At 38.4% G+C, this 21,913-nt stretch overlaps 2 protein-coding genes across 3 annotated transcripts in view; both read left to right on the top strand.

Moving 5' to 3' along the window:
• Nucleotides 1-16,790, top strand: part of LOC114658074 (cocaine esterase-like) — a 42,920-nt gene extending 26,130 nt beyond the window's left edge. Inside the window, exons 8-13 of the mRNA XM_028810104.2 lie at nucleotides 3,438-3,581; nucleotides 3,781-3,861; nucleotides 4,360-4,507; nucleotides 4,722-4,871; nucleotides 16,265-16,337; nucleotides 16,457-16,790. Of these exons, the coding sequence (XP_028665937.1) occupies nucleotides 3,438-3,581; nucleotides 3,781-3,861; nucleotides 4,360-4,507; nucleotides 4,722-4,871; nucleotides 16,265-16,337; nucleotides 16,457-16,628 (768 nt within the window). The 3' untranslated portion in view covers nucleotides 16,629-16,790. The remainder of the gene's footprint in view (nucleotides 1-3,437; nucleotides 3,582-3,780; nucleotides 3,862-4,359; nucleotides 4,508-4,721; nucleotides 4,872-16,264; nucleotides 16,338-16,456) is intronic.
• LOC114658069 (fatty acyl-CoA hydrolase precursor, medium chain-like) overlaps nucleotides 1-21,913 on the top strand; it is a 169,105-nt gene that overhangs the window by 82,876 nt on the left and 64,316 nt on the right. The gene's annotated exons all lie outside the window — the stretch shown is intronic.

Here is a 21,913-nt window from a genome sequence, read left to right as displayed (position 1 = left end):
AATCCATAAACACTTGCAATTATATGAAACTGAGGCAGAAGTATGAACTGCAATAGTATTTGTTTTATTATGCAAGAATCCTGATCTGATTTTTAAAAGTTTAAACACTAGCAAATATTTTGAGTCTACAATACAATTAACAACTTAGATGATGGCTGTGAAGGAAGAGTGACATCTTAGTGGTGTTCTCACCATTGTTCTGGTCTGTATTTTGCAGCCCTTTATATAAGCATGGGATAAGACTCTGTTTCATGATGTTTAAATTTAGCTATATTTAATCATAAATGGACAAAACATTACAGAAGTCCTTTTCCCCATTATGAAAAATGGCTCTCTTGCCTTCCAGCACATTCTTCAACACTTTTGCTGCAAAATCTAATCTCCAGGGGCCAAATGTATAAACGGTGTGTACGCACAGAAATGTTGCGTAAGAACGTTTCCACGTTCAAATCGCGATGTATAAAACCTAAACTTGGCATAAAGCCACGCACATTTCCATGGTAGCTCATACCTTGTCGTACGCAAGTTCTCTGCTTAGTTTTGCAGACTGGCGGCACCCAGCGTTAAAGCAGTGCTACTGTTCCTGTGTGATTACCCTTTCTTTTTTAGATCCACATCCCTGACACGGCTTTATAAATACACTGAAATTAACCGCATATTGTTTATAAGTTTAATGCCTCTGATTGTAATTAACCTGTAACAATATAATGGTCCACAGAATGGTCAAACTATTCTAAATACCATAACTGCTTTAGCGTTGTTACTCTCACTGCACCTTCCTCTTCTTCTGTCAGCTGCTCCCGTTAGGGGTTGCCAATGCGGATCATCTTTTTCCATATTACTCTCACTGCACCACTCGGAGTATTTATATCACTGTATCTGAGTGTGAATCACAGATCTACAGCGATTGGAAAGAGAATTATTGGTATACACCATCAAGCACTCGCTGCCTCAGCCATTCGCTATTTGAACTGCTTTCATCCGACCAACACTTCAGAGCCTTTCCTGTTCAGACCTCGCGGTTCACAGACAGTTTCATCCCAAGAACTATACATGCACTCAATCAGTCCATCAAGTGCTCCTTGTAGAACTGTTTGTACTTGCAAGTTACCGTGAGGTAATTGTACTTATGATACAGTTATAATATTGCACAACCTGAGCCATTTTATAAAGCGCGTATTGACATATGATGCTGATATCATTTTTAAGATGAAATGCAGCAAAATATGTTTACTATATTATACAGATAAAACTTTAACTTTGACTACACAGTGCCGCAGCGCTAGCGAGCTTGAGCTTCGTTCACGGTTTGTTCCTGCTTCGCGCTGTATTCATGCTGTGGCTGGCGCGACACTGGAAGGATAGATGGATAAAATAATTAAACATTACGAAGATATTTCGATGTTCCTTAAATGTTTTGAAGAATTGCCGTTCTAAGCTTACAGATGGCTTAACGTCTATTACAGAGCTGATTGTGTGGCGATTGGGTATTTGGAGAAAGAAAAGTAAGGACAGGAATTGGCGGTTAATACGTTTGAAAAAGACAGTACTTCTGTAATAAAGCACTTCATCGAAGGTCGTGCATGGCGCAGCAATCATCTTGCATAAGACATGAACAATCACTGCGCCACCATGTTCCATTGTTTAATAACATGCTTTACCTCATATCATCATGAAAATGATATCACGTATACTTCTCTGTATTTTAATTATTCAGAGAGCTGTAATATTACGAATGTAATGGATTCTGTGTCCTGTCCGAGGAAGAGCACGTAGTGATTCAGGCACATAGAGCACATATACTGTAAGATCAAATACACAACAAAGCATTTAACGTGCTACGTTAGTTACGATAGGATTTGAGAAACTAGTAAATTAAAAGATTTTAAGATGAAGTTTATGATGTTCTACTTTAATGACAAAATAAACTACGTGATTAAAGTGGAAATTTCGAGATTAAAGTTGACATTTCGTGTTTTTTTCACACTGTGTGCCTTTTTTTTTTCACTGTACCCTAATAAGCTTTCATATGACACTCAGACGGTGGGATACGAGTTGCCTCTTCACGCCGACTTTGATATGTGACAACTTCTTTTTTATTTCGCGCACTGTGCGACTTTGTGAACTTGAGCTTTCGAGTTTCTCTGACACGCTATGTCACTCGATCATCTTCCTTTTGTTGCTTATATAACTGTTTAAACCAACAAATAGTACGATTTTCTTTGCCTCCATTTGGTATTCGCTGAAATTCTTCTATTTTTCCTTTTGCCATTGCCTTTTCACAGAACGCTGAGCTTAAGGGCTATTTATATTGTTTGCATATTCAAAGAGACGTAATTCTGGGAGGAGTTGGGGCAGGACACCAGGTGCGCGCACAAGCGTTACTTTCACGCCGATCAGGATTTATGTAGCGGAAGAACGTGGAAGTTTGCGTACGCACAAATTCCTGCATCTGGATTTTTCTGTGCGTAAGCACATTTCGGCTTTTGTGCTTACATCATGTTATAGTGCGAATTCTACGCACGGCGTTATGCATGAGGCCCCAGATATGGCTGAGTAGAAATTTAATCAAAGTTTCTTAGAATTTTCCAAGTGAAAATCTATTTTTATTTCATGCTTCTGAATGTATTCATGACTTTCTTCATCTGCCACTGAAACAGCAAAGTTTAATTACTGGATTATAATAACCTTCTGTCTACACATTTTATGGTGAGGCTAATTTTTGTGCTGCTTTACTGACCCTTTCCCTAAAATCATTGATTTTTTTTCACCTTGTGCTCCCCATGCTCCACTGATGTTCAGAGATGAGTTTTTATTTATTTTTAATTAATGGAATGTCCTTTTTCCCAGAATATTTGGAGTGATTGGATAGCACAAATGACCATCCACAAAATATTCCAGTTCAATTTAAGATGGAAATATCTTCAACTGTTCTATGTAGAAATGTGTGGCATTCAGTTTTTTAAAATAATTGCAATAAATGCAACAAATTTTCTTTGATGTAATTTTAACTGAGAGAAACCTCATTAAGCTTCTTCTTCTCCTTCTTTATCTTTTCCACTTCTGTGTGAGGTTGATGTAGACAAACTTAATTAAACAATTTAAGTTAATATTTTTGTGACTGAGCAAACCATAAGGACTGCCTGCTCATAACATGCTGAATGCATGGATGAAAACATACAAGTTATGTTGCTGAAAGATCAGAAAAATAACAAGAACCTTAGTTGAAAGAACAAATTTAAGCCAATAAATGTTGTCTGCCTGTAGTTAGAATATAGCTGGTTGGATAATGGATGGATGGATGTTGTCTGATTGGCTAAACCATAAAATCTTCATTTGTTTCTTACTGAGCAATGATGACTGTTTATGAAGAATAGCAGGATTAACCTTGATGACTTTCTTAGACGTAATTCTCTGGTATTTCCGATTTCCTTTAGTTCAGTTTTGGAATTTCTCCAATGACAATTGATGGCGTTGTTCTTCCAAAACCAGTTGAAGAGTTGATAAAAGCTCAAGAGTTTCAACAAGTTCCATATCTTATAGGAGTTACCAATGATGAGTTTGGGTGGCTGCTTGCAAATGTGAGTGTTTTCCTAAAGGTGAAATTTCATGAGTGTACATGTATATCTGTGTTTGTGTTTATAAATGTCTACTTATTTACAGCAAACAGTAAGATATTTCAATTTCACTTCAGAGGGGTTTTGTAAAGTGTCTATTTGCAGATGATCTTAATTCTCTGCTACATGCAAGTGACCAAGAATTGCTCTTTTTGTATTTTAGGCTTACTTCCCTACTGGGTGGAGCAATGGAATGAATAAAGAAATGGCAATTACTTTCTTGAATCATGCAATCCCACCTGAAGTAAGACTAAGTTTCTCAAATAGAGATACTTTATAGGAGAATGATAATTTTGGGTGGAAAAAGCTTTAGTTCATTTTGAATTGCATTAAAAAGACAGGAACTTTAAAAAGAGTAAAGTTGTTATGACCAATTGTTCTTACCACCTCACTTGATTTCCTTCAATTTGTTGCGTTCCTAGTCACTGAAAACCTGTTGACATGGTTGGCCTTCCACTAAAAAGATTTAGGAAACTGTTGGTAGGATTTAATACCCATGTAAGAGAGTGCTTACAATTGATGTGTTAACACTGGAGCTGTCTATGCACAGTACTAAACAACCTACCCAAAGACATTATGGCTTGTGAAACACTACAGCAGGAGGACTCTTACCACTTTTTTCAGTGCACCATGTACAGATTACCTTTTCTATGCTGGAGCCTTTCTGTTTTAAATTTTGTATGTTCTCTGAATGTTTTAGTCCTCTGGTTTGCAATGATTAAGACAATGTTCTCTTTTGTAGGGTGGAGTCAAGAAGGCACATGAATATGTTTATGAGAAATATGTTGGAAATGTCACAGATCCTGTAAATATCCGAGATCTTTCAACTAAAATGGCTGGTGAACTGTTTGTGGTGAAGCCATCTATAATGATGGCTAACAGTCACAGAGGTAAGTAATGCCAGTTTCAAGTCAAGGTTTCTTCCCCAAAACTTTTTGATGTATGTGTATACTGTATGTATTCCTCACTGAAGAACATTTTTGAATGACTGTGTATTCCATCATGAACTAAGTTATAAGAGACTCAGGCTCCAGATATCCATCCATTTTCTATGCCTTTATTGAAATTGTTATCCACATTTCTGTTCATACAACTTTTTTTTAGATGCCGGTCTGCCAGTGTACTTGTATGAGTTTCAGCATCGATCAAAAATTTATAATAATAGAAGACCCAACTTTGTGAAAGCTGATCATGCTGATGAGATTAGGTTTGTTTTTGGAGCATGCTTCTGGAATGGCACACTTCAGTTCAAAGGTAATAACATTTTGAGTCAAAATCAGATTTGTAATTGAAATCTTTTTAGAAACATTTTTTTCTTATCATTCCAAACAAGAACAAACTGATGAAGTCTAAACAGAAACTTCACTTGGTTGACAGTAGACTTTCTTTGCAGGGCTTTTAGTGTACTGTTTTTCTTCTTTTGTCTGAAAACTAAGATGATACAGCGCTTGCTTACTCCTCCTGTTTTTTTGACATGGACTTGGGTGGGGAAAGTGGGCCACTTATTTGCATATTTAGCTACAAAATCAAGTCAAATTTTATTTATAGAGCACATTTCTACTGACTACATCAACTTCTGTAAGGACATTGTAGTTCCAGTAAGAACAGTACACTGCTATGCTAACAACAAGCCATGGATTGCAAGTGACATCTAGGGCTTTTTGAACCAGAAGAAAAGGGCTTTTAAAGGCAGTGATCAGCATGAGCTCAAGCGCATGCAGAAGGAACTCCCAAGTCCAGCTCAGGGCGGCAAAGGAGCAGTACAGGAGAATGCTGGAGCAGAAGTTGCAGAATAACAGCATGAAGGAAGTGTGTGATGGGATGAAGATCATCACTGGCTGCAGCTCGAAGCAGGGTGCCTTCATCGAGAGAGACAGGGAGAAAGCAAACCTGATGAACAACGTTTTTAGCAGGTTTGACCACCCTAACCCACTTTCACTCTCACCTCAGACTACTGCATCCTCCACCCATCCTTCTGCTGATACCAGCATAGGAGAGAGGTTTCCCCCACCCACAATTACAACAGAGAGCTGAAGAGGCTTCGTGCCAGCAAAGCAGTGGGTCCAGATGGAGTATCACCACGACTGTTGAAGGCCTGTGTGTTGGAGCTGGGGAGTACTCTACAGCGCATCTTTAACCTGAGCCTGGAACAGGGGAGAGTCCCAAGGCTTTGGAAAACATCTTGCATCACCCCCGTCCCAAAGGTATCACGTCCTAGTGAGCTGAATGACTTCAGGCCTATCGCCCTGACGTCACATGTGATGAAGACCATGGAGCGGCTGCTGCTTCACCACCTGAGGCCACAGGTCCACCACGCTCTCGACCCTCTGCAGTTCGCATACCAGAAGAAGGTGGGAGCGGAGGATGCCATCATCTACATGCTACACCGATCCCTCTCCCACTTGGACAGAGGCAGTGGTGCAATAAGAATTATGTTCCTGGACTATGCGACTCTTCAATTCCACGGGGGAGGGGGGTTGGGGGGGTAAACGGTAACATTATACAATGTTATTGACTGTTATGCCTGCCTCGCACTCTCCACCTTGCACTTTTTAACTTGCACTGTGTTTTTTATCACTCTTTAATTAATATTGTTTTTATCAGTATGCTGCTGCTGGAGTATGTGAATTTCCCCTTGGGGATTAATAAATTATCTATCTATCTGAAAACAACAGAAGTCGACCAAAGTGCTGTACAGCTTCCATAAATTCATGAAGTATATTCGATAGATAGATAGATAGATAGATAGATAGATAGATAGATAGATAGATAGATAGATAGATAGATAGATAGATAGATAGATAGATAGATAGATAGATAGATAGATAGATAGATAGATAGATAGATATAAAAAGATAGGCTTTCAGATGGGATTTAAAAGTGACCAAAGTTGGTGATAACTTAATATAAAAAGGTAGACTATTCCAAACCTTAGGGACAGCTACTGCAAAAGCATGGTCCCCAGTAAGCTTAAGTCTAAAATTTAGCAGGACCAATAACTTCTGGTCAGAGGACCTTAGTGATTGTGAAGGAGAGTAAGGGTGTAAGAAGTCAGTGAGATAAAAGGTGGATAAGACATTCAGGGACTTTAAAAATAAACAGTAAAATTTCAAACTCAATCCTGTAGCAAACAGGAACCCAGTGAAGAGAAAGTAAGACTGGTGTGATGTGATTCTTTTTTTGTGTGCCTGTTAGAAGCCCGGCAGCAGCGTTCTGGTTGAGCTGAAGACAAGCAAGAGATGACTGATTAACTCCAATATAAAGTTGTGTTCAGAATAATAGCAGTGTTTTTAAAAAAGTGAATAAAGCTAAAAATCCTTATAGCAGCTTTTATTTCCATACATTCAAATGAATTGAGAACACTGCACATTCTATTCCAAATCAAAACATGAAGAAAAAATGATCGAATTTGTGTTATTCCATTACAGAAAGTGAAGAAAAGGGAATATTAGGCTGTTCAAAAATAGCAGCGTCTGCATTTTTCTTTACAAACTCAAACATTCACTGTCATGTCATGTCATTATTCAACCCACTATATCCTAACACAGGATCACAGGGGTCCTGTATAAACTGAAAAATGTTTCAATATTTTGTTTACCTTTGAATCACTGAACTAATATTTAGTTGTATAACCGCTGTTTCTGAGAACTGTCTGCTGCACATCTGTCTTGCATGGAGTCGACCAACTTCTGGCACCTGTGAACAAGTATTCCAGCCCAGGATGATTGGACTTCATTCCACAATTCTTCTGCACTTCTTTGTTTTGCCTCAGAAACAACACTTTTGATGTCACCCCACAAGTTTTCTATTGGATTAAGGTCCGGGGATTGGGCTGGTCTCTCCATAAGGTCAATCTTGTTGGTCTGTAACCAAGATGTTGCTTGTTTACTGGTGTGTTTGGGGTCATTGTCTTGTTGAAACACCCATTTCAAGGGCATTTCCTCTTCGGCATAAAGCAACATGACCTCTTCAAGTATTTTGAGGTATTCAAAATGATCCATGATCCCTGGTATGTGATAAATAGGCCCGACACCATAGTATGAGAAACATCCCCATATCATGATGCTTGCTTCACTGTCTTCACAATGTACTGTGGCTTGATTTCAATGTTAGGGTGTCGTCTGACAAACTGTCTGCGTCCCCTAGACCCAAAAAGAACAATCTTGCTTTCATCAGTCCACAAAACGTTGCACCATTTCTCTTTAGGCCAGTCAATGTATTCTTTGGCAAACTGGAACCTCTTTGGCACATTTCTTTTTTTGAAAAATGGGAATTTTTGGGGATTTCTTGCCAATAGCTTGGCTTCACATAGGCGTCTTCTAATTGTAACAGTACTCACAGGTAACTTTAGACCTTATTTGATCTTCCTGGAGCTGATCATTGCTGAGTTTTTGCCATTTTGGCTATTCTTTGATCCATTGAATGGTACTTTTCTATTTTCTTCCACGTCTTTCAGGTTTTGGTTGCCATTTTAAAGCATTTTCGATCATTTTAGCTGAGTAGCATATCATTTTCTGCACTTCTTTATATGTTTCCCATCTCCAATCAACTTTTTAATCAAAGTATGCTGTTCTTCTGCACAATGTCTGGAACGACCCATTTAACTCAGGTTTTCAGAGAGAAATGCACTATAACCAGCATATACAACATTTGCTGCCTTCCTTCCATAAATAAGGCCCGTAATTGACACCTGTATTTTCACAGAATGAATGACCTCAGTAATTGAACTCCACACTGCTATTATTTTGAACACAAACCTATCAATTAATGATTCAATTACACAGAATCAGCAGCATGCGTGTCATGATTCTTGGGTCTGTTGGTTTTCGATTACTCTACTACACCCACTAGTAAATTATTTGCCATGTAGAAATTTAATTTCTGCCAAAAGCAAGTGACTGATCAGGTTAGTGATGTCGGACTGCTATTATTTTGAACTGTATAATGAGTTGCAACAGTCAAGCTGAAAAGAGACAAATGCATGAATGGATGTTTCAAAATCATGTACAGAAGAAAGGGCTTGACCTTAACCAATACCATAAGCTGATAGTAACTGGCCTTAACAATGGAGTTAATTTGTTTATCAAATTACACCAAGATTTTTTGCAAAGGGTTTTTAGTAGGTTGCCAAGATTAATTTCTTTAGCAGAAGAATGATCGGAAGGTCCAAAACACACAATCTCTGTTTTTTTGTCATTTAGACTAAGAAAATTTAGTGACGTCCATGTTTTAATGTCTTCTTGACATTCAAATAAAAGTTTAACAGAATTTCTGTTTTAGTGCAGCAGGATACACTGTGGAACGAAGGAAAGCCAGCAGAGGCAATCTTGGGTCCTGGCATTCATGTGGATGGTACTTTAACATGTACCACCTACCTAAAGATTGTTGCAGACCACATACACCCTTCATGTGCTATATAAATAAATGTTGTTGTTGTTGCTGTTGTTCATGGCAACAGTATTACCTGATGGAAATGGCCTCTTTCTGCAGAATAGTGCACCCTGCCACACTGCAAAAAGTCTTTAAGAATGGTTTGAGAAACATCACAAAAAGGTCAAGTTGTTGACTTGGCCTCCAGATTTCCCAAATCTCAATGTGATTGAGCATTTGTGGGATGTGCTGGAAAAACAAGTCTAATCCATTAAGGCCCCACCTCGCAACTTATAGGACTTAAAAGATCTTGGTACCAGATACCACAGCACACCTTCAGAGGTCTTTTGGGGTCCACACCTCAATATTGTAGAGCTGTTTTGGGGGCACAAGAAGGACCTACACAATATTAGGCAGGTGGTTTTAATGTTGTGTCTGATTGGTGTATTGAATCATAAAGCAAGCAGAAGGGGTATGTTTCATTTACCCTACTCTTCTAGATTTTAATTAACAATTAAGTGGCACATTATACAGATTACTCAAATTCTTAAATAGAGCAAATCATTTATTGCTTTGGAGCAATCTTAGAAGTCAGAAAATGTGGTATTCATCCGGAAACCCTCACTATTCGTAAAGAATTGCTACCTATTAATATCTCAGCTGCACTATCCTTCACTTTCTGTCAGTGGTCCTGCATGTGGGTTTTGCTTCTTCAATAAACCTCCTGGATTCTTTTCTTTTAACCTTAGGTTTACTACATTCTGTATAATAATATTTGCATGTTGAAGAAACTAAATTTCTTTGGCCTATAGATTCAGGATGAATTGATGATACAAAATTGTGTCTGGTTGCTGAAAAAAAAACCAAAACATGCATTATAGAACAGAACTGTGAACAGGGCACTAAAAGTGTGGTGGTAGTAGTAGTAGTAGTGTTCTGTACAAAGTAAAATGAAAATTTTCTACTTGCATGTCTGACAAGTATGCAACACACAGCCACTCTTCAGCACAATGATAAAAAAGAACGTGTTAAAATACAGAATTTCAGTTTTATTAATACAAAACACAAACCCTCATTCCTGATAAATTTGTTATTTCTATTTCCATACGCTCATTCAGCTGTGTTCATATGTATATATATATAAATAAAAAACATATCCTGCCTTTTAATTGTAAGAACAACAATTTTCATTTACTGAGCGAATTGTCATATTAAGGATTAAAAAGTGGGTTTTATTTTGTCATTTAAAAGTGTTCACAAGATAAACTTTAACCCCTCTTATATGGTGGACAAATTAATACTGGAAATTCCTAAATTATTAATTTTGATTTACATGAACACCTCATACTACTTACCATATATGTAAGATTCACTCATCACTCATATCTCAAACACAAATGGTGCCTAAGGGCCTATCACTTCCCTTGTCAGGCTACAGATCACATACAAAGCAAGAATATCTTAACAGAGGCCAAGGGCCTACTGCTGCTCCTAGGTGACTTACCCTGATAGGACTACACTTCAGAATACCTTCCTGCTTCAAAAGCTGCACTCCTACTTGGACTTACCAGATAAGCTACCATTGAAAGACTGCACAAACCAAACAGAGCAATATGGCCAAGGCTGGTGACCTCAGCTCCAAAATCTTAGCAGGGGCCAGAAACTAGCTGCCTCATCATTACCCGGAAAAGGCTGCAGAATTCTAACAGAACAAGCACAGCTTGCACTTGAACAGACATACTCCAACAAGGCCCGGTCACACCCTCTGATAAAGCTAAACAAATAACAAACCACTCAAACAAGCACACTGGGGCAGATGATATCAATAAACGAGGCAAGTTTCAGTGAGTAAATATTCAGACTTTAATTTAATTAATACTTATGTTTATTTGCAGAGAAACCAGTCATTAAATGCTAGAAGTCAAAAGTAGCATTAAAAATACAACCTGAGTGATTCAAATCAAAGTCCAAACATCAAGCTTTGCTTCAATATAACCAAGAGAAGGATGTCCACGTAATTTAAAGAGTTCATTCTTCTTAATCCAGCTAAGGCATTCTTTAAAAGTATGCCTCTTCATTGCACAGCCTTGGTCCATTTCTTGTTCGCTGGGGCGCTGCACTTTTCTTCTCAAATAGGACAATGGTTCGGTGCTGCTACAGAACTGCTTATGATCCCCTCTCTTATATCAATGCTGTTTTGACAGCCTTCCATTTCATCTATTTCACATATGCCTCCCTCAAATGCAGTTGTGTCTGCCCCTCTCAATAGCTGTGCTTTTTTATACCATGGCTTAATAGCTATTTTTATTAAGTTATTTCAGTCGAAAAATAACAATTGAGAATTTCCCTTAGTTCTTGCTACCTGTCAACCTAAAGTTATTTCAAGCAAATAATTAGTCTCTAAAACCACTAATTTCACATCTTCTTATAAGCAGATACACACTTGTTAGTTTGTCTGAGCTTAAACATAGATAATACACTTCTTCCTAACATTTGCATATTTCCCAGATTTCTCTTCTAGTTTGCATATTTATTTTCTATCCAAGAATTCTCTACTCTTTTCAAATACATAGTTTGACCCTGGCAATGTCTTCAGCTGATGGTTCAAAAGCAGAATATATCTAGTGGATCTGTTTTCTAAAGTAGTCTCAAACTTGGCCCACAATGTCCTCTAAACCTTTTACTTGTCTTGCTAGCCCTTCAAGTACTTGTCTGCTCCCAAACCCCCCTCACCCCTGCTGCCCCAAACACTAAGATGGAATCTTTGAGATAAAGTGCCTGCCTGCCAGCTCTTCTTTGTCCTGTGCCTGCATTTCCAAACCTTTATACTAAACTCCATTTCAAACACACACAATTAAAAGTTATGCTAGTTTTCCTTCGTAAGCTCAATACTTTAGTTATAGTCTTGGACACAGAGTTTATTCACTTAAAAGCTACATATTATCTAAATAAAGCACTCATATTAAATATTATGAGTCTTATTTAATAAACTAAAAATGTTTAATCCTAATTAGTAGAAGTAGAAAAATGTTGATTTAAAATGCTAACTATTTGTCAAATGTAGTATTTCCATTCTTCCATTAGTCTTGTGCAGTGTTTCCCCAATGAAGACATCCAGTCTCATTCACGAGCTACACACAAAGAGCAGTTACTTTTATGGATTGATAGTATTTGCTACTTTTTCTTGCCTGAACTGTACATTTCTAGGTTTGCCTCCTTGGACCTGTTGAAGTTCTCCAGTTTGGTGCCAAGCCTGACTAACCAAGGAATAAATACATTATATTTCTATCGTGCCTCAGTAGATGGTGCTGTATAGATCCCTTAACTTAGACCAGGGTTTCTCAACCTTTAAGTATTTGCGACCCGAGTTTTCATAACAGTTTTAATCACGCCAATCGTTTTTTTGAAACCCTAATAAAATTTATTCTTATATTTTTTGTTGCTGATACACCGCTACAAGTTTAAAATTTCCCTACAAATAGTGAAATTACGCCACATATGGCAACATTCGCCCCCCCTTTTTTGTTACTTCACAGTTTGAGAACTGCTGACTTAGACATGTATCCATACACTCTAGTCTCCCTTTATTTTTTTGTTTTTTTGCAGTTGAACCACGTGAAATTTTCAGTTTTAGTGAATCTAAAGTAAAAACTTTAGAACATTAGAACAATCTACACGAGAACAAACCATTCAACTCAACAAAGTTCACCAGTCCTATCCATAAAAAAACATCAAGTCTAGTTTTGAAAGTCCCTAAAGTTCTACTGTCAACCACACTTCTTGGTAACTTATTTCATGTGTCTATGGAACTTCCTCATGTTTCTGTGAAATTTACCCTTAATACATTTCCAACTATGTCCCCATGTTGATGAACTGTTTTTAAAAAAAACAGTCTTGATCCACTGTAGTAATTCCCTTCATAATTTTAAACACTTCAATCATATCTCCTCTTAATCATCTTTTGCTGAAAAGACTCAGACCCTTTTAGTCTTTCCTCATAATTCATCTCCTGTGCCCTGGAATCAGCCTAGTTACTCTTCTCTGGACCTTTTCTAGCACTGCTATGTTCTTGTTGTAGCCTGGAGACCAAAACTGCACACAGTACTCCAGATAAGGCCTCGCCAGTGCATTATAAAGGTTGAGCAGAATCTCCTTGGTCTTGTACTGTACACACTGTGCTATATAACCTAACATTCAGTTAGCATTTTTAATGGCTTCTGAACACTGTAGCAGCTGATAGTGTCGAGTCTGCTATAACTCCTAAATTCTTCTTACAAAGTGTACTTTTGATTTTCACACATTCTGTTGTGTATTCAAACCTAACATTTGTACTTCCTATGTTTAATATTTTACATTTCTTTACATTAAATTTAATTTGCCACATATCTGCCTAAACCTGTATCCTGTCCAATTCCCTCTGTAATGATTCAATGAAGTCTAGATTATCCGCCAATCCACCTAGGTAGATAAATTCTGGCAATGTATTATGCAGAATGGCTATGTAAATATTAACAATCAGTATATTTTGAATTTCTTGATTTGGCAGGAAAGGCTACTCTTTTGCTAGTTTAAGTCTAGAGCTAATCAATTTTCATGTCATGTCATGTAATTTTGTTTCAGTCCATCCCAGACAATCTGCATTAAATACTTTTAGTTTAGAAAATATTACTTTTGGGGAGGTAACTAATGAATCTAATATGCTTTATTATAGTGGCATTTGTCACGTATGATTAGATAGATAGATAGATAGATAGATAGATAGATAGATAGATAGATAGATAGATAGATAGATAGATAGATAGATAGATAGATAGATAGATAGATAGATAGATACTTTATTAATCCCAATGGGAAATTCACATTCTCCAGCAGCAGCATAATGATACAATAAATAATATTAAATTAAAGATTGATAATAATGCAGGTAAAAAAAAACAGACAATAACTTTGTATAATGTTAAATGTTAACGTTTACCCCCCAGGGTGGAATTGAAGAGTCGCATAGTTTGGGGGAGGAACGATCTCCTCAATCTGTCAGTGGAGCAGGACAGTGACAGCAATCTGTCGCTGAAGCTGCTCTTCTGTCTGGAGATGATACTATTTAGTGGATGCAGTGGATTCTCCATAATTGATAGGAGCCTGCTGAGCGCCCGTCGCTCTGCCACAGATGTTAAACTGTCCAGCTCCATGCCAACAACAGAGCCTGCCTTCCTCACCAGTTTGTCCAGGCATGAAGCGTCTTTCTTCTTAATGCTGCCTCCCCAGCACACCACCTCGTAGAAGAGGGCGCTCGCCACTACTGTATGATAGAATATCTGCAGCATCTTATTGCAGATGTTGAAGGACACCAGCCATTTAAGGAAGTATAGTCGGCTCTGTCCTTTCTTGCACAGAGCATCAGTATTGGCAGTCCAGTCTAATTTATCATCCAGCTGCACTCCCAGGTATTTATAGGTCTGCACCATCTGCACAGAGTCACCTTTGATGATCACGGGGTCCATGAGGGGTCTGGGCCTCCTAAAATCCACCACCAGCTCCTTGGTTTTGCTGGTGTTCAGGTGTAGGTGGTTTGAGTCGCACCATTTAACATAGTCATTGAATAGGTCCCTATACTCCTCCTCCAGGCCACTCCTGATGCAGCCCACAATAGCAGTGTCATCAGCGAACTTTTGCACGTGGCAGGACTCTGAGTTGTATTGGAAGTCCGATGTATATAGGCTGAACAGGACCGGAGACAAGTACAGTCCCCTGTGGCACTCCTGTGTTGCTGACTACAATGTCAGACATGCAGTTCCCAAGACGCACATACTGAGGTCTGTCTTTAAGATAGTCCACGATCCATGCCACCAGGTATGAATCAACTCCCATCTCTGTCAGCTTGTCCCTAAGGAGCAGAGGTTGGATTGTGTTGAAGGCGGTAGAGAAGTCTAGAAACATAATTTCTTACAGCACCACTGCCTCTGTCTAAGTGGAAGAGGGATTAGACTGATGTCTGTTGGACAGTATTAGATGGTAAATAGTTCTTTACCCAAGCATGGCAACACAACTTCCAAAATGAATGGCCACTTCAGATACCATGCAAACATGCCTGGTGATGACCCATGAAAACTCATGTAGACCATGCAAATTCCTAAGTATGTTATACTTTAAAAAGCACTGTGCACAGAGTGAGATGTTAGAACTTAACACACTCAGTTATATTCAATTGCAGTGCATTACCTTAAAAAAAATTAACAAAATCTACATAAGAGAAAATCTCATCCAGAATATTTGAGTTGAGGTAGTCTGACTGAAAAACTAGTGTAAAGAAAATTAAATTTGAGGATGCACATAACATGCTGCACATAACTGTGTCTACACGTTTGTCTTTTCAGACAACATGGATTGCTATTGTATCACAAATGTTCTCTCAGAGTTAAAAATAATAAACTGTGAAGATTAAACAGAAAATGACACCAATTATGCTACAAAAATATCTCCACCACTACTTTCAGGAGAGACCACAGCATATCTGCCAAAGCAAATATCAAATGTGCACATTTTACATACAATTTCCATTCCACCCTCAGTAAAATTTAACTGGGTTTCCAAGATAAAAAAGATGTTTTGATCATTGTTATATATGTTTAAAAATAATTCAAAATGCACGTGCCCCAATTCACGAAATAAGAACAAGGTTACATGATTAATGTTTAAGAGCTGCATCAAGCATTTTATCATTTCTGTAACTTCGTATGCTGTTTGGATCCAAATTCTATTGCAGCATTCTTTGACATTTCTGGTAACTAAATAGAAGCATAGTGGGGTCTCACAGACTGGCTAAACTACAGTTAATGTATTTCAGGAATTTTTTAAGTTTTGAAGCAATTGGTTAGTTTTTTTTTTTTAAATAAAATATTGTGCTGTTCCTGTTTATTTTTGAAGACAAGCCCCCAGCATGTTTCCTCTTTTTTTACTACACGTCTAATGGGAACTGAAAGTAACAAGACATGGGGTCAGCTAGCAGCTAAATCCTCAAGGAGGCACAGCACTTTGGATGCATGAATATTTGTGTACTGATACACAAACCAGGATACTGCACTGCCACTAGTGCTCAATTGGTCATTTCACAGTTTTTAAGGATTGCATTATTTTTAATTCAGAATTTCAGAACAGCTTTAAAATGCATATTTTTGAGGGGATATTCATTTTGTTCTGTGGTAAATTAAAATATATCTGCATAGCTTACACCAGTAAAAGATCACAAAGTAACTGATATATGCCATTTGTCTCACCAGAGCCATCAAGTGCAGAGGATGATCAGCTTTGCAAAGTGTTAATGGCATACTGGGCTAATTTTGCTCGAAATGGGTAAGAGCCTACACTTTAGATGCTACTTGTGTTTCCCTTTTAAGCGTATTAAATATTTATCAAAGTTACATATAATGTAATGTATACTGAAATGCTAATTTATGTATTTTAACCATTAGAAATCCAAATGGAGAAGGGCTGCTGCATTGGCCTCTCTATGATGATTCTGAAAGCTACATGGTACTGAATTTAACCCAAAGTGTTCATCAGAAATTAATGGGAGACAAATTGAAATTCTTACTCCACACTCTACCCCAAAAAATTAAACACCTGAAAGACAATGACCATTAAGTTCTGGAAATGTAAATACCATTCTACAGTAATACCTTTGAAAAAAATGATGTCAAGGTTCAACAGCTTAAGCTTTAAGGGTTTATGCATTTGTGAAAGATTAGTTTTGACTTAAAATTTAAACAAAGTAAATTTAAATAAAATTAATATTCCTCACCAGAAGTCTTTTTTGGCACTTTTTGTAGTTTGTATTAGTTGTGTGTCTTAGTTTTTCCTAAGATGACTCATAATTATATTGTAGGTGTTTACTTTTATCCCCTTGCTTTATTAATGGAATCCACAGTATGGAGGTGGAGGTGGAAGTGGCTCTAAGGTGGGTAATCTCACACCAATGGTCTTTTCTAAATGCAGAATAAGAAAAGAAAATAGCTAATTACATAATGAGATCAATTCAAGATAAAGTGACGCTCAAATGTTGAAATGGATTGGGACAAGAAGCTGCAGTCCCAGGGGCCTCCAGGCCTGAGTTTGCGAAGCACTGCTGTAGGCAACAGAGCTTCTGCTTTGAAGCTGAAGTTAAACCCAAGGCTTTAGTGCTGTGGCGGAGCTAATGCTGACAATGGGTTATTAAGGAAGGAGGGGACATTCTGCCACTGGTTTCTTGGGTGCATATAAGCCCAACATTTAGGCAAATTATTTGTGCAAAGCTTTTTTCATCAAGACTGGGAAAGGCTGAATTCTACTCATTTTGTCTCTGACCAAAGTGATAAACTATACAAGACAGATAAATGTATGATTTTATTGATATACAAGCACAATTGAATTCAACTTTGATTAATAATGACTTACCAGACAAATATCTAGTTGCTGCATACCAAAAGCAAGGCTGTTGTAGCAGAGAACTTGCACACTGTCTGAAATTAAGTGTTAGCTGTAAATAACAGGGGGCCACAACTCACGTTTGCAGCTGCAAGTCATGTCACGCTGAAGAAAAGAGGAAAATGGCCTGCAATGTTCACAGTCACACTTTTGAGGTTGCTACCCAGAGCCCATGACCACAGATGAGGGTTCAAGACAATGGCACAGCTCTTGCTTTACCACCAAAATGTAATAAAAAGCTGGCAAATACTGCATCACTGCACAGATCTGAGTCGTACACTCTTCAAAATAAAATTGCCAGAGTGGTTCTTCAGATCGATGCCATAGAGAAACCATTTTTGGTTCCCAAAAGACCCATCTACATGAAGGTTCCAGAAAGAACCTTTATTTAGATCCATAACAGGCTGCATACAGTAAATAACCATAAACAGATGTGAACAGATTTGTGAAATACCAATAATGCAAATACCAAAGGACTCTTACTGCATATGTACAGCAACACAGGTTAAGTCCAGATTTTCATAACCTGCAAGGTTGCCTACCATACATTAAAGATTTTTTTTTTTCTTGTTCTACATATCAGGACGTTTTCCATGCACAAAGAACCATCTTTATATGCAAAGTTCCTCTCCCAGAATATACTTATTCATTGTCAAACAATGGCTCTATGAGATTCCACACAACCCAGTAAAGAACCATCTAGTGCCATTTATAAAGAAGCATTATTTTTAAGAGTGTACAATCTCAACTGTTTCCACTTATGACCCAAGACCTTAAGGCAGAGGTGTGGAACTTAGATCTTGGAAGTCTGCAGTGGCAGCAGATTTTCATTTTATCCATTAAATTGGGAACCAATGACTTCTGCTAAAGAAACAGACTTTCTTTGCCTTAAATTTACATGCTTTTTAAGATTTAGTAATTGTTTCTTTTTTCTTAACCAGCAGCCAAATAATGAGATGCAAAGTGAGCCCATAACCAGCTAATTCATGAATCTCGGTCTCAGTTCCAAGTGGGCTACTTTTTTTTTCCCAAACAATTTCTCAATTAGAAGTCAATTCTCATTTTTACTGAAATCCACTTTTTTATTATTATTATTCTGCTACACTAGACATTACTACACTGATTTTCTTTTTTCAGAGTACACTATCAAAATGATTTGTGAAACTGAACAGGTCTTTATTTCTCAGACCTTCGCTTCTTTTCATTCAAAAAAGAAGCAAGAGTTCTGAATCTTAAATTAAGCCAAAAGAAGTCTAATCCATTAGCAGCAGTAACAGGCTACTAGTCAAAGTGGCTGGAATGAAGACTCTGTCTTCACTAGAGTTGAGGCTTTCCCAGCTATCACCAGTGTTTGGAAGAATACTCTTTATCAAGTATTTAGATACTAAATATGGCATATACAGTCCTTAATGTATTCAGCTTTGTATTCTGATTGAATGCTCAAAATGTACAACTTATTCTGAATACTTTATGAATACTTTTTGAACACTTTGAGGAACCGATATATAGCCTAGTTCAGAGGTCCTCAATCACGGTCCTGGAAGGGTGCAGTGGCTGCAGGTTTTCTTTCTTTTTCTTCTTCTTTCAGCTGCTCCCATTAGGGGTCGCCACAGTGGATCATCTTCTTCCATATCTTTCTGTCTTCTGCATCTTCTGTTACATGCATCACCTACATGTCCTCTCTCACCACATCCATAAATCTTCTCTTAGGCCTTCCTCTTTTTCTCTTCCCTGGCAGCTCTATCCTTAGCATCCTTCTCCTAATATACCCAGCATCTCTCCTCTGCACATGTCCAAACCAACGCAATCTCGCCTGTTTGACTTTGTCTCCCAACCGTCCAACTTGAGCTGACCCTCTAATGTACTCATTTCTAATCCTATCCATCCTTGTCACGCCCAATGCAAATCTTAGCATTGTTAACTCTGCTACCTCCACCTCTGTCTCTTGCTTTCTGGTCAGTGCCACTGTCTCCAACCCATATAACATAGCTGGTCTCACTAGTCATTTCTAATCCTTTCCATCCTCATCACACCCAGTGCAAATCTTTAACTCTGCTAGCTCCAGCTCTGTCTCCTGCTTTCTGGTCAGTGCCACCGTCTCCAACCCATATAACATAGCTGGTCTCACTAGTGTCCTGTAGACCCTCCCTTTCACTCTTGGTGATATCCGTCTGTCACAAATCACTCCTGACACTCTTCTCCACCCATTCCAACCTGCCTGCACTCTCTTTTCCACCTCTCTTCCACAATCCCCATTACTCTGTACTGTTGATCCCAAGTATTTAAACTCATCCACCTTCACCAACTCTACTCCTTGCATCCTCACCATTCCACTGACCTCCCTCTCATTTACACACATGTACAGTATTCTGTTTTGACCTTACTGACCTTCATTTCTCTCCTCTCTAGAGCATATCTCCACCTCCCCAGGGTCTCCTCAACCTGCTCCCTACTATCGCTATGGATCACAATGTCATCAGCAAACATCACAGTCCACGGGGACTCCTGTCTAATCTCATCTGTCAACCTGTCCATCACCATTGCAAATAAGAAAGGGCTCAGAGCTGATCCCTGATGTAATCTCACCTCCACCTTGAATGCATCCATCACTCCTACCGCAGACCTCACCACGGTCACACTTCCCTCATACATGTCCTGTACAACTGCAGGTTTTCTTTCTAACTAGTTTAATAATTAGAAGACAGTCTTTCCTGATAATGAAACTTGATATTTAACTATTTGGCTTGTTAGTGCTTTCATTCATCCAAGAGAAACTTTAATTGTACTGTAGAATTTCCTTCTCTGAGAACATTATCCATGTGATTTGTGGACCAGAACAGATTTAAACTTATCATACATACTCGCGGATAAGTCGGGGCTTGATTTTACGGTATAATTTCTGGTATTTTGTAATGTCGGTCGTATAAGTCGAATGCGGAAAACTCATGCTATTGGTCCACGAGATTATGATATGGTAACGCCCACCTGAGAGAGTAACCATGGAGAACACTGCCTTTTTTTTCCTGTATGGGTGTGGTAATGTGCTGTATCAGCGTGTGCTCCTAACCCCTCTCTCTCTACTGTGCCTACATGACAACAAGGTAATACCCAAACTATTCCGAAGCGACGTTTGCACTGAGTTGTATTTTTTGTATCTCACACCCTCATACACCTTTAGCGTAAGAGCATCCCTTATCTACGATGAAATGTTCGATCAGAAGAACATATGGAGCTGGTTTTAAATTAAAAGTTGTTGAAGTGGCGAAAGAAATTGGTAACTGTGCTGCTGCAACAAAATTCGATGTGTCTGAGAAACTGGTGCAAGATTGGAGGAAGCAAGAAGATGTAAAAAAAAAAAATGTAAGTATCGTAATTTTGAATGGGCGTATAAGTCTGGGTCTGATTTTATGATTGATTATTCAAGTTTCAAGACTTATACGCGAGTATATACGTAATTGATACTTCATTGTGCATATGCTCAGGTTTAAAAGGAAGCACGTTAGCTGGAGAGCTGCTGGTATACTGGTTATCTGCAGTTCATTATTAACTAATGTCTTGTTAAGAAAAAAGGCAACAATTGAAAATTAAATACAGCTGCTATAAAATAGGCAATTAAGGGTTCTGAACTGTAGCAGGCAAGATAACTAAAAAGAAGCCCAAAAATCATTTTGTTTAAGTAGTAAATAAATGGGTTCTAAATTAGAAATTGGTTGAAGTAAAATCCTGCCGCCACCGCAGACCTCCAAGACTGTAATTGAGGACCTCTGATCTACAATGTAACTAAAATTTGTCTTTGACAAATGAAAGTGCTAACAAGACATATATTTAAATACCAAGTTTCATTATCAGCAAGGACTAAGTTCTAATTAGAAAACAGGCTGGAATGAAAACCTGTAGCCACTGCAGCCCTCCAGAACCATGATTGAGGACCCTAGGCCTAGTTCATAAAAATGGTATAACAAGTTAAACATATTTAAATTATATTGTGACCAGAAAATGCACAGTGCTGGTCGACATCCATTTGGAGCCCTAGGCAGGGTAGTAGGTATTAGACTTCGATGACTATGGGGGCCTAAGCCTTGGCATCCAGAGTGCATGCCCCTTTGTGTCCTTTGTGTATATAGCACAGTCTTAAGGAGCGAGTGCCCCTTGGTGTACGAAGTCTGTGCACTTTTACATTCATAAACAGCACCCAGTGGGTAACAGCGCCTACTCAGTATCATCAGAGACAGGAGCTCACACTCCTTAACTTTCATAAATGGTGTCCCTCAGATGACAGTGCCTTAGGTGGCCACCTATGTCACCTAATGGATTGAATGGCCCTGACTTGAATCTCACATAAAACTGACGCTCAAACAACCAGTGCTGGAGACTGAGGGTCTGTGCCAGGTGGCTATACTTGGGTGTGCCATTGCCTACACCTCACTTCATTCACGTGGGTTCAGTGTTGTGCTCGGGGCATGACA

This window comes from Erpetoichthys calabaricus, chromosome 9 (assembly GCF_900747795.2).
Source record: "Erpetoichthys calabaricus chromosome 9, fErpCal1.3, whole genome shotgun sequence".
In the NCBI taxonomy this organism is placed as follows: domain Eukaryota; kingdom Metazoa; phylum Chordata; class Cladistia; order Polypteriformes; family Polypteridae; genus Erpetoichthys; species Erpetoichthys calabaricus.
The sequence above is the reverse complement of the archived record's forward strand: the minus strand, read 5'-3'. Positions and strand labels throughout refer to the sequence as shown.